This window comes from Zingiber officinale, chromosome 4B, assembly GCF_018446385.1.
Source record: "Zingiber officinale cultivar Zhangliang chromosome 4B, Zo_v1.1, whole genome shotgun sequence".
Taxonomy (NCBI): Eukaryota; Viridiplantae; Streptophyta; class Magnoliopsida; order Zingiberales; family Zingiberaceae; genus Zingiber; species Zingiber officinale.
This window is the reverse complement of record NC_055993.1, coordinates 80676202-80694476: the sequence shown is the minus strand read 5'-3', so window position 1 is coordinate 80694476 and position 18275 is coordinate 80676202. Positions and strand designations below refer to the sequence as shown.

The 18275-nt window shown below is 39.7% G+C and overlaps 2 protein-coding genes across 2 annotated transcripts; both read left to right on the top strand.

The window, feature by feature from the left end:
- The first annotated feature begins 8321 nt into the window (after positions 1-8321).
- On the top strand, positions 8322-9848 carry LOC121975257 (transcription factor HY5-like). The gene is made up of 4 exons (XM_042526804.1): positions 8322-8539; positions 8760-8943; positions 9032-9188; positions 9466-9848. Exons 1-4 carry the CDS (start codon positions 8455-8457, stop codon positions 9529-9531), a joined length of 492 nt encoding a protein of 163 aa, XP_042382738.1. The 5' UTR covers positions 8322-8454; the 3' UTR covers positions 9532-9848.
- Positions 9849-12859: 3011 nt separating this feature from the next.
- On the top strand, positions 12860-17899 carry LOC121978334 (26.5 kDa heat shock protein, mitochondrial-like). The gene is made up of 6 exons (XM_042530693.1): positions 12860-13136; positions 13219-13439; positions 13488-13501; positions 14774-14903; positions 15168-15219; positions 17547-17899. The coding sequence occupies exons 1-6, from the start codon at positions 12860-12862 to the stop codon at positions 17897-17899; spliced, it is 1047 nt and encodes a 348-aa protein (XP_042386627.1).
- Positions 17900-18275: the final 376 nt, after the last annotated feature.

Sequence of the window (18275 nt, the reverse complement as noted above, 5' to 3'; positions counted from 1 at the left end):
CATTGGGGTCATATTGCCTAATAATTGGTTTTGGATGTATAAATGTCATATAAACTAATTCTAGGGATGTATTGTGGTTTGGTATGATCAAATACATCAAGAGGAAGCCAAAACTAGGACTTTAGGTCAAAGTTCAATTGAACCATTTAGCTAGTTTTGGGTTTTGTGTCAATCTTGGGATTAGTGATAGATACATTTTTGAATTTATTTTTTCTAAGAAGACATTGGTAAAACAGACCTCTCCACAAAATTTAAAGATTTTTGTATGTTTGTGAAATTTCTGGTGCATTTCTGAAGTTGGGTTCAGAATGCTATTTGGGCTTAAAACAGTGTGCCAGTCGACTAATACAGTTATCAGTCGACTGATAATAGTATATTTCGAAAACAGAATGATTTTGTGTGTTGAATTCAATAAGGGCAGTCGACTGATGATTTTGATAGTCGATTGATACCAGTCTGAAATTGTTTTCAACACTGAATTTTGACTGGGTCAGCTCGTATATATGTATGAGATCCATAGGGGATAAATACACGAGTTTAGGGTCAATTTGGGTAACTAGTTTCAACAATTGGGGTATTATTGGAGCTTTTTGCTGGCGCTACTCGGAATTCTGTTCTGTTTCCCCTGTACAAAAATTTGTACAAGCACAGAACTTTTCCTAGCAACCCATGTGCTTTTCAAAAGTTAAACTTCGATTGCAATCGAAATTTAACATTATTAATTCAAGTTCAACCCATGTGTTCATCAGAAGTTAAACTATATTACAGAAGTTGATTAAATATCTATTTTAAGGATTGACTTCCAGGTCGTTGGCGAGGCACTTGACCTTCTTGGGTATGAAATCATCTACCACTTCCTAGTCAAAGCCTTTCAAAGAAATTGAATATTTAAACTCCTTACAGTAACCCCTAGGTTAAACTACAGAAATCTCAATCAAAATACAAGATCGCTAGCCTCTTGTGTTGGTACTTCAGGATCCATACAAAGGAAAAATAAACTAGTACACAGCGGAAACAATTAACTAGTTATACCTTTCTTTGTAGCTTAAAGACCTCTTGATCTTCTGCTGTATTCCTCTCCTCCTCTTGGAGGTCGTGTGAGCGATGATCTACTAAGACGCAAAAATCACCCAAGTCCTTCTTTCTTCCAAGACTTTCGACCACCAAGGGATCAAAGCTATGAACACCACCTTGCAACCCGCCGGCCACAAGATGGTTGAAGCCTCTTGATGCCGCCGACCTTAGGTGAGAAAGCAAGGGGAGAATAAGAATATGAGGGGGTCGACCACAAGGAGAATAGAAGAGGAATAGAAATTGTGTAGATGATTATTGCCTCTGAGGCACTATCTATCCTCTTTTATAATCCTTGGTAATGGCTAAAAAGGAAAAATTTTAACAACAATTAAAATCTCTCTTTTAAATTTCCTATTGTGGATGACTACAAAAGGAAAATTTTAAAATTAAAAATCCCTCTTTTAAACATTGTAGATGGCTACAAAAGGAAAGATTTTTAAATTTAAAACCTTTCTTTTAAATCATGGTTACAAAAAAGGAAAGTTTTAACAAAAATAAAATCTCTCTTTTAAACCATTGTAGATGACCACAAAAGGAAAGATTTTTTAAATTTAAAACTCTCTTTTAAAATCATGTGGATGACTTCAAAAAAGGAAAGTTTTTAAAATTTAAAATATCTCTTTTAAAACATTGTAGATGACTACAAAAAGACAGATTTAAAAAATAAAAACCCCACTTTTAAACCCATCTTGGCCGGCCCCTTGCTTGGGCACCAAGCAAGGGGTGGCCGTCCCCTTACTTGGGCACCAAGCAAAGATGTGGCCGGCCATAAGGATGACTTGGGTGGATGCGAGACTTTATACATAGAGGCTACAACAGGGAGCTAGAGGAGGAATTGGTTTTGGCCTCCTGATGAGCTTGAGCTTCCTGTGTTCGACCCAAATACCCAACTCAAGTTCATCAATAATAACTCATACCACTAAAGAGTTATTATTGAACTACCACACCAATCTCATATTACATTATGAGCTCTTTCTTATCATGAGTGCGTTAATCTCCCTGTGTTTAAGATATCGAATGCCCATTAATTAAATGAGTTACTGACAACTCACTAAATTAACATCTACCTCCAAGAGTAGTACCACTCAACTTCATTGTCATGTCGAAACTAAGTCCACCTGCAGGGTTTACATGACAATCCTTATGAGCTCCTCAAGGGGACATCATCATCCTAATAAATATGACACAGTTTCCTTCTATAATCAACAATACACCATATAAATAATATTATTTCCTAACTTATCGGGTCTATTGATTTAACGAATAAATCTCACCCTTTGATAAATTAAAGAAATAAATACTAAGTATATGTGCTTGTTATTATATCAGGATTAAGAGTATGCACATCCATAATAACAGAGGTTCTGTTCTTTTATGCAGCCAGTATAAAAGGAACAACCTCAAATGGTCCTGCTCTATACAGACATAGTGCACTAGTGTAATTTTATAGTCAAGATAAATTAATACCAAATTACACTACAACTATTCCAATGGTTTATCCCAATCCATCTTGGTTGTGAGCTTCTATTTATAATTTATAAGGAACTGATAACATGACCTTCTGTGTGACACTACACACCATATTATCTACAATATAAATTAAATGGACAACTGCATTTAACTAAATGCAGACATTTGACCAATGTGATTCTCATTTCAAAATAAATATTTATACAAAAGCTAGGCTTTTAGTATACATTCTAACACTTTTTAATGTTAGACAAATAGGGAGAAGTAAGGTTTAGTTGGGAAAACCTTAAATGCCTTTGCATGAAATTTCTAGCTCAATGGGGAGCATAGGTGTAGGGGGAGCCTTGTGATAGGTTCTTAAATAGCCCTGTGGTAAAATTCCTAGCTCAATAGGAAGCATAGGTGTAGGGGGAGCCTTGTGATAAGTTCCAATGCATGTTTGCATTTTTGTTTCAGCGGTGTAAGTCCAAGTGTGTAGCCTTGGCAACGTAAGTCCATTCGGCGGTGTAAGTCCAAGTGTATAGCCTTGGTAACATAATTCCATTCGGCGGTGTAAGTCCAAGTATGTAGCCTTGGCAACGTAAGTCCATTCGGCGGTGTAAGTCCAAGTGTGTAGCCTTAGCAACGTAAATCTATTCGGCGGTGTAAGTTTAAGTGTGTATTCTTGGCAACGTAAGTCCATTATTTTTAGCATATTGTTTTGATATTATGTTTTTCCTAATTTAAATGTATTGTCAAACATTAAAAAGGGGGAGATTGTTGGAGCAATCCCAATGGTCCGTGCGACCATGTGTTTTGATGTTTGGACAAAGAGTTTAAGTTAGGTTTACCCTTGTATTTGATATGTGTATATGAGTGTGCAGGTTTGCAGGATATACATATGACTCAGCTTGATGACTTCGGGTCCGGTGAAGGATGGAGCATCCGAGGGACCGTGGACAAGGCAGCAAGGACAAGGCCCGAGGGAAGCGACTTCGAGGCATACACGAATGATGACATTGGAAACGAGTCACGGGGTTGGATGCATCCGAGGGACGAGAGTCAAAGGAAGTAGGCTTGAAGGCAAGAGGTCAAGTATGCAACGAAGAAGAGTCAAGTGAGTCGTAAGGGTGAGAGTCCGAGTACTGATAGACTATACTGGGGGTACCAGTCGACTGATGGAAATAGCAGTGGACTGGTACAGTCGACTGAGAGTGAACAGAATACTTCTGTTCGCTCGGCCAATGTGAATCAGTTGATTGGTACTTTCAACAGTTGACTGGTATAGAGCCGTTGGGTTGTAACGGTCGAATTTCCACAGAGGGCAGTCGACTGACACTTTCATCAGTTGACTGATAGGTAGGGTTTTCCAACCCATGGCCTATATAACCAAGGTTTGGAAGCTTGGTTAAGGTTGACGAAATTAGAGGTGGTCAACCCTAATTAGTAGTCACCAAAGTTCTCATGTTCTTATGTAATCCAAGAGGTCTTAGTGAGTGTTGTGGTGAGATTTCTCCACCAACAAGGAGTGACTTGAGATAGCCGGAGTTTCCGGAGACTAATCCACCAACGGATTGAGGGATCATCCACCTTACGGATAGTCGTAGAGTAGGAGCAAGTTATCTCCAAACTACGTTACATCGATCGTGTTAGAGTTTGTGTTATAGTCTTATTGTTTTCTTTAGTTAGTAATATGTCCGTTTGTGCACTAACCTTGTAGAGAAGTAATCGACTTAGGGGTGTTCAAGCTATTCAACTCCCCTTTTAGTCGGTCATACAAGATCCCCAACAAAGTGAACAATGACTGTAAATATTCTATGACACGCAACACTAGATGAATGGAGAGGCGGTTATGAGGTTGTCAGATCTGGTCCTCTAGATGTTTTCCTACAAACACGTGATGTCCAATGAATAAAGACGTAAATAATGAGTGTCAGATCTGGTCTCTTCACGAACGTATACAATGATGATAGAAGAGTCTGCAACATCTGGAGCATATGACGTGGAGATGCTCTTCTGACAGTTATATAAACCCTAGATAGGGTAAGTGTAAAAGATCCAAACTCTCTACAACTCCACCATAGGGTTGTAAATGAACCAAGTGCTCGTGAATAAGCTTGGTGTTCGGCTTGGTAAGAGCTTGTTTATGTTCATTCAATATACACAAGATTAATTAAACAAGCAACCTTAAATAGCTTGTTAAACTAAACAAAAAAGCTTGAACACATATGTGTTTAGCTCGTTAACATTCGTGAACAACGTTCGTCAATAATGTTCGTGAACAACGTTTATGAACAATGTTCGTGAATAATATTCATGAACTATATTCATTAATCAAACTCTTATCAATATGCTAAATAATAATAAAATAAATAAATAAATTTAAATTATCAAGCTCAATAACCAATCAAACAATTAAACAAGCTTGAATTGAGAGCTCGATAGCATCTAAACAAACCAAGTTCAAGCCAAGCTTGAATTGAGAGCTCGATAACATCTAAATGAATCAATCTCAAGCCAAGTTTTTGTTGGATTGTTACACATGTGAGAGGAGGGGATGAATCACGTAGTTTTTAAAACTTTTCCTTTTAATCTTTTTAAAAACAAAGTGTGCGCAGCGGAACAAAAAACATAAACGAAAAAGCACAAGAACTCAAGTGGTTTTACTTGGTTTAGAGCCTTCGGCGACTCTACTCCAAGATCTAGGTTCTTTAAACTCATCGATGGATAATTCACTAAAGTCTCTTCCGGAACTGTCGGAAGAGGGAATCGAGTACAAATAAAAGAATAGGAAAGTGTAATACTACTGCACTTTCCTTTCATAGATATGTAAAGTAAGTACATATTTAAAACCAGTTACCAACACGAAGAAGTCGAAGTGAGAGCTCTCGTGTGTCGGAGATGACCTGTCTGCTATAGTCGGGCATGACGGTGTAGTTGCAGAGCAGCAGCATGAAGTCAGAACAGTTGGAATGTTGAACGAACACGTAGAAGCTTGTAGAATAGATGATATTGAAGCACTAATCGAAACCTTCTTTTATTGAGCGTTGAAGGTGTCTTCCATAGCACTGGAGGAACCTTCCATCGATAAAGTTTTATCCTGAGAAAATAGTGCCTTATCGTTACCGAGATCTTCTACGTTATTCGACCGAAGGCACCTTCCATCGCCCAGCTCAAGGTGCCTTCCTTCGTATGGAAGGCACCTTGGGTATTGTTCACCTGAGACATGTTATACTCCTTTGGCCCTGTAAAATGTGATAGTACAACAAAATAAAGTATGCCCTGTAAAATAAAGTTATCATAATAAAATAACTTGTTTATTAATTAGATCATGTCTATCTAAGATTAGGATCTAGTCAGGGTCTCAGTTTATGTTTCCAAAATAAACCTAAATTGGACCTACACCTAAAGTCCTAAATTGGGACTCATCCTAACTGGAACCCTATCCTCTAGTGGCTTATCCTACTTACTATGTAGAATCACTTGACTTCCTTCAGCCCACCAGATCTTCCTGTCAGTTGTCAGGTCTGCAGACCCAACTGGACTTCGGTCAGCTGTCAGGTCTCGCGGATTCGGTCGGACTTCTCGCCAGATATTAGGTCACTCCTTGACTTATCTGGACTTCTATACTAGCTAACAACTCCTCTAGACTTAGCTAAATTTTAGCCTAGTATCAGACCAGTCAAATCATACACACTTGGTAGAAGAGTTAGATCATACAACACATCTAACTTTAATCCATTTGTCATTCATCAAAACTTACATTTGATCATTTGTGTCAACTGCACCAACAGTTTCAAACAAGCTTAAGCTCATAAAAATAAACTAAGCCAAGATTGAACAATCATTTCAAAAACTGGTTCATTTTAAGCTCAGCTCAGCTCAGCTTAGCTCGGCTTGGCTCGGCTCGGCTCGGCTCGGCTCGGTTCGACTTTTTTACAACCCTATCATTGGGTCTTTTTTCTTCTCCATCTTCTTCTTCCTATATGCTAACTCAGGCAAACCCTAATTTGAGCATCAGAGTGGTTTGTCAGAATCTCTCTGGCGCCAGTCTAACCCTTTTTACAATACCTTTCAAGTTCTTTTATCCCTTTCACTGATGATCTTTGAAGAGTAAACACGTTAGTACATTCATTGTCTAATAATTTAACCATCTATAATATTTGACTGGCTGAACTGATTTAATCTTTTTATGGTGATCAGTTATTAGTGCAAGTTCAGTATAGGCCTCTTTCATCTTTGAACTGCTTTCATCCCATGTTACCTTTAAATTCTTAAGCTTGAATCATGTTGGACTTTTACCTTTGTCTTTCTCCTTTGCAGTGTGCGGGATGTTGTCCTCGATCTATCATTCATTCTTGTCCAAGTTTTAATATAGATTAACAGATTTAATAAATAAGTTGAGAGTTTATGATGATAAACTACTTCTGCTTCCTTAATTAAGCTTTTGAAGACTATGCATCTCTAATTTAGAATGTTGTTGCACCTTAAATTTATAAATGTTTTTCCTATATCTAAATAATTTACTCTCCCCGTCTCGTAAATCTCTCGCTTTAATGAAATCAAACATTTTCTCATTTGACGAAGCAACAATTCCAAAAACAAATTTGTTCTATGTCACAACGAACACGATCTCTCCGACCAATGGTTTTTGATTGTCGGCCTTGGACATCGATCGCCAACCATTAGAGATGGTCGCCGACTCTCAGAATGAACTCGCTGGGATCCTCCTGTGACAAGGATTTGCACCCACGATGTGCGGAAATCATGATAGAAAGTCATGATTTCTCGACGCTCTAGATTTCTATCCACCGAAATCCGCTTTGATACTATTGTTGATAATAAGAATTCGTACAAAACAAAAGACTTACAATGTTCTGTGTTTAGAGAAAAAATCAGAGAAGGATTTATTGACACAAGAACAATCACGAACGAATCGAAAAACTCTTCAAAGTTCACGAGCCAAATATCTCTTCTGCAAATAGACAAATCAACCTTGATATGTTTCTCACCGCACACACCCACACCTTGCACCGATTACATTGGATGCCGTTTATACAAAAAGTAACCTACACTAACATCGTTAATTAAAGAGAAAAATGAACGAAAAAGGTTGTTCTTTTATTTTTTTAACTCGCCCTTGAGGTTATGGTGTAACAACAAGATATTTAGATTGTCACTTAGGTATCCGTGATTTGATTCCTAACTAAAACAAATTTATATGAATTTTTCTTTCAAATGGTACATGCAACTAAAAGATATTGAATTTAATTTACTCTGATAATTAATTAAATTTTTTCATAAAATTAGATCGATCACCCTATACTAGTTAGATTTATTATTTTTTTCTTTTATCTTTTTAACTCCAACAGTTATGACACCTTAAATTTCTACTATGATAAGTGTTTTTCCTATATCTAAATAATTTACCTTCTCCGTCTCGTAAATCTCTTGCTTTATCATTATGGAGAAGATATTGAGCATGAATGGATGGTCCCCATCGACACCGGAAAGAGAGATTTTTTTTCCTAATTCAGATATTTTAGACTGATATAAATACTTCGAATTTATTTTTTTGCACCAAAAAGGGAAAAAGCGGATCTAGTCGCTTACCGGACACAAGATTCGGTAGTGATCAGACGGTGCAAAGGACTCCGCGTTTGCCTTCTCATCACCTTTGGATTCGCCACTAGGTTTGTGGCTCGTCCTTCGTCCACGATCATGACCACTCTACCGTCCGATGAATCCTTCTTGGACGGCTGATAGACGATCTGGGACGCCCTTGGAGAAGCATGATTAGCTCTTCCCGGCTTTTCTCCTGAAGGTGTCGGAAAGGCGAACTGTGGAGTCCAAGCAAAGTCGCCGCCGTCTCCTTCTTCTTCCTCTTCTTCTAAACAATTCTTCTTTTGGAGGCGAATAACGTGACGGAGAATGCTGCAGGAGCAGGGAAACAGCTCTCTTCCTTCGAGCAGCGAGAGGTCTTCGAGCTCCGCCCTTCAGATGGAAGTCAAAGAAGGCAAGTCTTTGATTATTTCTGGCCTTTGTTTGATTCTGGCGATTGTACTTGAAATGTTCAGTGATTTTACGTAAAAATTATATTTCCATTGTCAAAATTTCGTTTTCTTCTTCTGGTTCTTGAAAATTACAATTTTGTTTCCCTATGGGAAAAGGGATTTCATCTTCCCCCCAGTATCGTAGTTTATTGATATCGATTTTTAATCGTGGATCTGATGTAGGAATGGAGAGCGACGAGGAGATCGGGAGAGTGCCAGACTTCGGATTCGAGTTGGCCGGCCCGTCGACCTCCGGAAGGGAGGCTGCCTCGGCGGCGGGTCCGGAACGAGCCCAGTCGACTGCTCAGTCTGGCCAGCAGCGGAGAGGGAGGAGCCCCGCCGACAAGGAGCACAAGCGTCTGAAGAGGTGAGGAGCGACTTCACTCTTCTGCCCATCTGCTTGGATACTTCGTGAACGATCTGTTCAGATTTTTTTTTTATCCTTTCAAACAAAGGTTGCTTAGGAATAGAGTCTCAGCTCAGCAAGCAAGGGAGAGGAAGAAGGCCTACCTGACTGATTTGGAAGCCAAGGTGAAGGATTTAGAGGCCAGGAATTCAGAATTGGAAGAGAGAATGTCTACCTTGCAAAATGAAAACAACATGCTAAGACAAGTATGGCTTGCTTTCTCTTGTTTCGTAGAAAGACATGTCCTTTTTCTGTTTGATTCTTTGTCAAGGAAGGCAAGTATCTCAACATAGAGATACTAGTCCATGCACACTTTCTTTCTTTGCATTACAGCAATGGTGTATAAAACCTCTGTTTGGCCTTCTTTCACTCGCTTTAGTCGGATTTTTAGAGCAAATATCAGCTGCATCTGCTGAATGTGTTGTTTACTTGTTTGTAAACTGAACTATGAAAACTTCCTGAAACTCTCTATTTGTGTTGCAGATTTTGAAAAATACAACTGTTGGTAGGAGAGGCACGGGAAGCAGTGTCTCGGGAGAAGGCATGTAGAATGCAGTGGGATCTCCTCCCTCGTCAGCACAATTGTTGTTCTGAGGTGAACTTCGTGAGGGCATTAATGATTGGAAAAAAGTTGCCGAGATTGTGTTACCATTACTTTTATTTCTTCTCCTTGTTGATTAAGTAGTGGAGCATCATTGTGTTTTTGTTAGCAAAAACAAAAAAAAAAAAAAATTGAAAAATGTCTTTGATTCATATTTTGTGGGTTTAGTTTTTTTTTTCTTTTCTTGAGGAGCTATTATTGTCCCTGCAACTTAAGTGATTTGCAAAAAAGTTGGCTTGAATCAGTCTGATTTGCTTATGGAACATTGAATGGATTGTTGGCGTCACAAAATTTCTTTTTCGTTGAAAGGGAAGCTGGCCCCTAAATTCATCGTATTCTTTTCAATTCTTGAAATGAATTAGTGTCATTGTATATCGACTGACTTGTGTTATATTCAATTTTAATAGAAGTCATAATTCAGTTTTAATAAGAGTGTATAATGTCTTCCCTAGTTTTATGCTCCAGAAATATTTTTATGCGGCAGAATTAGGTTCTAGATTCAAATACATGTCGCATGAGATCTCATAATTCCGTTGCAGTTTGATGTGACATGAGAAATTTTTATTTTGGATCACAATGAACATCAATTATGAAGCAAATGCATCCATCTCATTGTACCAATCCGATCAAAGAGGAATTTAACAGCATGAGAATGATACTCGCTTATTCTGTATATATATTTATTTTGATCAACTACTCAATCCTTTCCGTATTTCCTCAAAGTTGTAAAGGTAAAATCATCTTAATTCCCCAGTGATTGCTCCGCTCATTAAAAGTTTCCTTTTGCAATAGATCCGCCCTGAGGTATGATACAAGGTACAAAATCATGTAATATTTCAAATATTTATTCGATTCCGATCTGTGGCAGCGGTAGTGCTGTCAAACAGTTTAATGCGTGATAGGGCTTATCGATCCATTAAAATTCATCATATTGACCGGTCCACTAGTGGGTTGAAAATTTTTTAACTCAATCCCAGCATATTGTGAGTTAGACGGACCGTGAATTGAGTTCGTTAAAAAAATAAAAATAATATATAGAAAAATGAAAATTTTAAATTTAGATTATCCACGAGTTTATTGATTTTCTATTTTAATTTTAAATTAAAAAAAAATCTCAATGATGAAGAATCCACGCGTATATCATGCTTCATTCTATCAGTATGCAGTTACGCTGGTTGCAAAAATTCTCGTTTTTTTTCCTTTCGAGAGATGAGGCCCCGATTGAACCAATATCTCTTCGTATTAGGTCACTAGGAAAGGTAAAAACAATAAAGAATATATTTGGGGTTTTTCTAATTTTAGAAATTCACAGGATTTGGAATGATTGTAATATGAGATCTTTAGGTTGATCAATGAATTTAGATTATATGTTCTTCATTATTGTTTTCGACTTTTCTCATGATTGACTAAAGGTTTTAAAAAAACTAAATTTCTCTTTCTTTATTTTTCTCCTTTTTTTTATTATTGTTGGGCCGATATCTCCCTATATCAAGTCCAATGTAAGCTAGCTTGATATGGGAGGTATCAGGCCGAATGTCTCCCATAAAAGGCATGAGAAAAAAAGGAAAAATTGAATTTAGTTTTTTTTCCAAAAAAAGCCGAAAACAATAATAAAGAACATATTTAGACCTCTTATAATTTTAGAAATCTATATGACCTAAAATGACTGCAATATGAGGTCTCTAGGTCGATCAGTGAATTTCAGTTAAAATCCATTGATCGACCTAGAGACGTCATATTGTAATCATTGTAAGTCCTGTAGATTTCTAAAATTACAAGGAGTATAAATATGCTATCGATTATCAATATGCAGCGATGCTAGTTGAAACAATCTTTTGTTTTTTTTTCCTTTTTATTGGGCCTGATATCTCCCTATATCAGGTCCAAAGATGAGCTTGATCTCACATAACAAGTTCGAGAAAAAAAAAATAAAAACATAAAAAAAAATAAAGAATTTTTTTTAAAAACTTTTGAACCACTATGAGGAATGTCAAAAATAATAATGGATTTAATCCGACATTTCTAACTCTATCAGTAGGTTTTGACATAAAATTGATTCAATCGGATTGAAATCCATTGATGGACCTAGATAAATCCGATTAGATCCATCTTAGATCTTGTAGATTTTTGAGGTTGTAAGGAGTCAAAAGACGCTTTCCATTGCTTATTTCAGCTTCTCAGAAGGCGTTAAATACTAATGGAACAATCGATGAAAAAAAATCCCAAATGGGCATGATATAATTCCATATCAGGCCCAACGTGGGCATGATATGAGATTTTTTACCTGATTATTCTAAAAATATTTTAACACTACTGAGAAGTCAAAATAAATAATAGATAGTACCGTTTAACTCCTTGTAATATCAAAAATTCATAGGATCTAAAATGAGTTCAATCGAATTTATATAGATCCATTAATGAATTTTGGTCAAAACTCATTAATGTACCTAGATATGTTCGATTGGATTCATTTAAGATTCTATATATTTTTGAAGTTACAACGAGTCAAACAGTTATATATATTTTTTATTTAAAATATTTTTAGAAAATCGGTTAAAGAATTGTTTCCCGAGGAATTTTTTTTTCAGATCACGTTATATATATATAAAAAAGGGGCAGTCCGATTCACGAAGCTCTCATCATGCGGGGTCCCAGGAAGAATCCATTGTACGCAGCCTTACCTTACTTTTTGTAAGAAGTTGTTTCCAAGATTCGAATCCGTGACCTTTTAGTAACATGATAATAATTTTATCATTACGCTTATATATATATATATATATATATATATATATATATATATATATATATATATATATATATATATATATATATATATATATATATATATATAGTTAGTAGTGTCATCAAATTACCAAAAAATCAATGGGCATCGGATCCATCAGATCAAATCTTCTGTCCCCGTGTCTCCTATCGATCGGACGGATCATATTACATCTTAAGGCATTATGACATCTTTAATATGTGTGCAATATTCTTGTGATATATAAAATATTCTTAAGAAGTAATCTGATCTGTTCGATCACCCTCTCCAGATGATCCCTCTCCAGAACTCTTCTTCCTGCTTCAGCTCTGTTTTTGTCTGATTTGTCGCGCTTTCTATCCAATTACTGCCCTTGTCTCACCTCACCGGAGGTGTCTTGCCGCCACCTTGCCGGAGTCTCCGTCACTACCTCTCCGGAAACCTTATATGCCTCTCTCTCTCTCTCGCGCGCAATCTCACCACAGGGAGCGGTAGTTTTGCTGCTTAATTGGACCATGTCGTTGGCTCGTGCTTGCCTCAGCGGTGCTCTCCGCGGCCGCTGCTTTCCCAGCACCATCGTCGCCGCCGCGCGCTTAAAACAAGGCCTGGCTCCGGCTTCTCCACTTCCGCTGCCGTACTCCTCTTCCGCAATTGAAAACAGAGACGACGACAAAAGCAGCGTCCAGGTGGAGGTGACTCAAACGTCTTCGCTGGCACCTGCTCGGGGCCGCGGCCGGCGTTGGCTCTCTTGGAGGAATCCGCGGGACCACTTCCCCCTCCATATGAACTCTGGTGATTTATATGAAACGGTTAATCCCTGTTTAATTTACGAGTCAGTATGTAGAGTTTTGAGGTGAATTCAATGGAAACGCAGGGCTGGGTAACGCGCTGATGCAGGTGTCGGAGAACCTGAACCGACTGCTCAAAAGTTGGTCGCCGTCGCGGCTTCTTGGCCGGTTGAAGGAGGACGACAAGTGCTACAAGCTCCGGTTCATGGTGCCGGGTCTGCGGAAGGAGGACGTGCGCGTCACCGTGGAGGACGGGATGCTGGTGATTACCGGGGAGGTGGAGGAGGAGGAGGAGGACCACGAGGGGGTGGTGGTGGGGGGCGGGGAGTCGACGACGGAGGACGAGGAGGATGAGGGGAGGTGGTACGCGCATAGGTTGTTGGGGGAGAAGAAATTGGCGGTTGGTGTGCCACTATTGCCCCAGACGAACAAGCTTTGCGAGGTGTGTGTGATCTCCAAACATGCAAGATCGTCATTCCCGCACCAAGCAAACTTTAGAGCGACGAAGCCTTTGGAACTTCTCCATGCTGATATCTGCGGGCCAATTTCACCAAGTACACTTGCCGGTAACAAGTATTTCTTTTTGATTGTTGATGATTGCACAAGGTGGATGTGGGTATTTGTCTTGACAGCAAAGAAAGATGCATTCCAAGCATTCAAGAAGTTCAAGTCCGTGACGGAGAACACAACTGAGTACAAGATCAAGACACTTCGGACAGACCGTGGCGGTGAGTTTCTATCCACGGAGTTCACTCGATTCTGTGAAAATGAAGGAATTGAGAGGCATCTTTCGGCTCCCTACACACCCCAACAGAATGGCATTGTGGAGCGTCGTAACCGCACAGTGATGGCTATGGCAAGATCTCTCCTCAAGGGTACACATATGCCGGCAAGGTTCTGGGGAGAGGCGGTTAGGCATGCTGTCTATCTACTAAACCGTCTCCCAACTAAAGCGCTAGGAGAACGTACTCCATTTGAAGCTTGGATGGGGAGAAAGCCACATCTTGCCCACTTGAAGGTGTTTGGTTGTATTGCCTATGCAAAAAATACAACCCCTCACCTTAAGAAACTTGACGACAGAAGCTCACCTATGGTATACTTAGGAGTCGAAGAAGGCTGCAAAGCTCATCGTCATTGTGGAGATATCTAAATTCTTTTCGATCCTACATTTGGTATCAGAGTCCGGACTGCTAGAAGGTTTAACCGCCGACTGTGCACAAGAGTTATGGTCTGATTGAGCCATGTGGGTACAATATTGACCTCGAACAAAGAAAGTGGGGGCTCCTATGTTAGGATCAAGAGGACCAGACACCAGGTAGGAAGTCCTAGTTGCGACTAGGCAATGAAGTCCTAGTAGGTCGGGTGGACCGAGGGGCAGGAAGACCTGGTGGGTCGAGAATCGGACGTGAGAAGCCTATGGTCCTTTGTTTGAGGGAGGGATTGTTGGGGTTGCAAGGTTGCAAACATAGTCCCATATTGAAAACACATGGGAAAGATCATGAGTTTATAAGAGAAAAGATATCTCCATTGGCATGAGGCCTTTTAGGGAGAGCCCAAGAGCAAAACCATGAGGGCTTAGGCCCAAAGTGGACAATATCATGCCATTGTGGAGATATCTAAATTCTTTTCGATCCTACATAGGTACGGGTACTACAACACGACGCTTCTTCTGCCGGAGGACGCGAAGGTGGACGAGATCACAGCGGAGCTGAGGGACGGCGTGCTGCGGGTCTACATACCAAGGGTGGAGGAAAAGAAGAGCTACGCGAGGGTAATCGACATTAAGTAGACGAAGGATTTGCTTTTGTGTGTGTACTGGTTTCATCTTCTCTGCTACTGCAATGGGCTTCATGAATTGTTGTGCGTGCCAAAAGACAACATTCTGCATTAAATCAAGACAATCATCAAGTTAAAGGATGAATTTATCTTAATAACGGCTTAAAAACGGTTGGATGAAAACTTTCAAAAAATTGGATCGATCACTCCCACTCGCATAGGTCACTGATCGCGAACTCCTGAATGTGACCTAATTCAGATTGAGCTCCACTTCGCCGCTGATCCTGTCTTAGAAACAGGAAAGATGGCTGGCTGGGTTGATTTCGAATGATTTTCTATGTGAAAATGAGCGGTAGTAATCGGCCTAGAGAAGGAGTTCTTGTGCAGGTAATTTGACGTTCAAGTTACTGGTCGGTAGAAGGTAGTAAATAGTAAAATGAAGAGGGGTAGTCAGTTATCGGTAGAAGATAGTGAATAAAGAGAGTGAATATAAAATGAAGAGCGGCGGTGAATGAGTAAAATTGCGGGGTTTTGCGTTTTTTTTTTCGGTAAATAATGATTTTTTTTAGTGTTAATATTTTGTTTTTACATGAATTTTAAAATGTTTTAAAAAATATAGATAGTAAAGACGCTTTTATTTTTTTTTGTCTAATGGACTTGTAATCTATGTGTTTGACAAAGAGAAAGTTTCTAATTTTTTTTTCTAATGGACTTGTAATCTATGCGTTTGGCAAAGACTTGTAATCTATGTGTTTGACAAAGAGAAAGTTTCTAATGTATATCTTTTATATAGAATAGTTTTTATCATTCGTGATACAAAACGTCAAAAAAAAAAATGAGACCTTTAATTTGCTTAACTAGCGAACTGTCTAAGTTGGATTAAAGGATTATAGTTGGAGACTTAGCCTTTGCTCGGTCTTTTTGTTTGACTAGAGAATTCTGACAGACCGAGTGTCCAATTTGTTCAATCAGACCAAAGGTCTGATTGGCTGGATTATTCGGCCAAGCTAGTTAACCACACTATCTCTGAGTGATGAAGAGGACTGGGCTTTGAAGGATACAACCGAGACTCGACTCAGTGCTTCATCAATACTAGGGGATCAGTGTCCGACTGACCGAATGGTCTGATTGGCTAACCTCTTAGCCGAGATGATCGACTGCGCTGGCTTCGAGAGTTGACCACTCCTTGACTTTGTAGCCATGTTAGCCGACCTCCTAGACTTTGATCTTATTTGGGGGCCCTACCCTATTTGTCGTATCACAAGCCTCCCCTTTAAGTCTAGTTGAAAGAGGTTGCAAGTCCGACTGACTAGACGCTTGTGCTGTTTGTGCTCCCTATCCTCCGATCAGAGTTCCATTCTTTTTACGGTGTTATACCTAGTTACTGGTGCCTTTGGGATCCCACGTTTTCCGATCGGACGCTTATTCATTGTACTGTCGCTCGACTCAAGCTGACATAACTCTGGTACCTTGGAAACAGGGCACGTTACTTATCATTAATACTGAACATGATGAGCATGTCTTTTTATCACAAGTGTGCTTATTATTGCCTCCCATCCCTCATAAATGTCGCTGGTATTTTGTTATCACGTGTCAAATGCTAATAGAGAGAATGTCTGATGTGACAGGCATATGTCAATAATTAATGTGATCGTTGCCAATTCAAATTTAATGATCGAGATTAAATCTCTCCTTTCTATACTCTTGATCGAACGACTCTCATGGCTCCTTAGTAGGGTTTTTAAGGTTTACGCTTTGATGCCACTTCTTCGTTTTCGCATTCCTCTCTTCATCTTCCTCTTCTTCTCTGTTTTCTACTTGCCATCGCCGATGATTATTCAAATCCTTTGATCCTCTAGTAAGTCATATGTCTTTCCCTCTTTTGATCTTCTTTGTCCTCTTTTCACGGTGTCCACTCCCCTTGTCGCTGTACACAGTCTCTGGTACACCTCCACAACCTCTAACTTCAATGGTGAGGGGGTGGACTAGATGTGTTCCACTTACAGTATTCCCCCTAACCATCATCTCGTTATCCCCTTTGGCTACCATTGCCCCCATCTTCCTCCAGTTGACTTTCTTGCTTTTTTCACGGCCGACCTTCGTTTCCCTTTGCACCCTTTTTTCTTCGAAGTTTGCTCCTATTATTATATCCCTTTGCAACAATTATCACCTAACTCCATCATGCTACTATGCGGGGTCATTGTATTGTTCCATGTATACCTAGTCTCCTTGTACCCCACGTCTTCCACTACTTCTACTATCCCAAGAAATTCGAGTCGGGCGCTTTTATTTTCCAAGCTCGAGTGGGTGTAGTATTTTTTGATAAAATGCACTCGTCCAATAGAGGCTGGAAGTCCCACTACTTCTATCTCTGATCGGCTCATCCAGTAACCTTCCTGGGTGGCAAATGGAATTGCCCAATCCTCTCAAGTTAAGCAAGTACAAGTGGGAGTCGATCTACATCACGACCTCCGCTTAGCTAGCCTATCTGAAGTACCATATTCATAAGTTGCTAACTAAGGGAGTGCTGTACATATTTGGATTAAGTCCCATCTGAACCAGATTGTCTGACAACTTCTGTGAGAAATTCATCCTCTTATTGCTATTGGATCTAATTGATTTTTTTTCTATTTTGCAGCTAAAACTATGTGGAAGGCCTTGTTGAGTGACTCCACAAAGTTAGTAGATGAAGAGATGGACACTCATGGGGAAGTTGAACTGGAGAGTCACGGGTTGTTGTCCATCGACCCCTTCAAGGATTTGATCGACGAGGAGGAAATGAGTCGAGCCTTTGGGATCGATGCAGCCACCAACACCGAGGAGTTGCCACCTACACGACCCTCCCTGCTGCTGATAGCTATTCCCTTCGAGTCCACAACCTCCGCCAAAGCCCTAATCCACCATCAATGCCATAAAAGACGTCGATCAACCACGCTTGTCGAATCGGCCACATCTTTACCACAAGCCTCTACTGAAGCCTCGACCGCATGAGTGCCTTTTGAACGAGAGGAGAGCTCTACCTCTACTGTTCCTGAAGTTATAGCCTTTCGGCATACTCCAACTTCGTCCGAGTGGACGCCATCACTTTTCAAACTACCAATCGGAGCTATCCCAGCACAACCTAAACCGACGCCACTCCTGACTAAACCGACGCCACTCCATTTGAAGATACATTATGCCACCCTTTCTAAGTCCAAAACCAAATCTTCGGGAACAAGAGAACAGGGTAAACATAAGCGTATCAAGGCTATCCTCAGGTTACCCTCTCATGAATGGCTTTGCACACACTTGACCAAGTCGCTTGCTTCGGATCATGTAATAAAGATATAAGGCTCTCTGGCTCAAACTTGGGCTGATTCCCATGCCC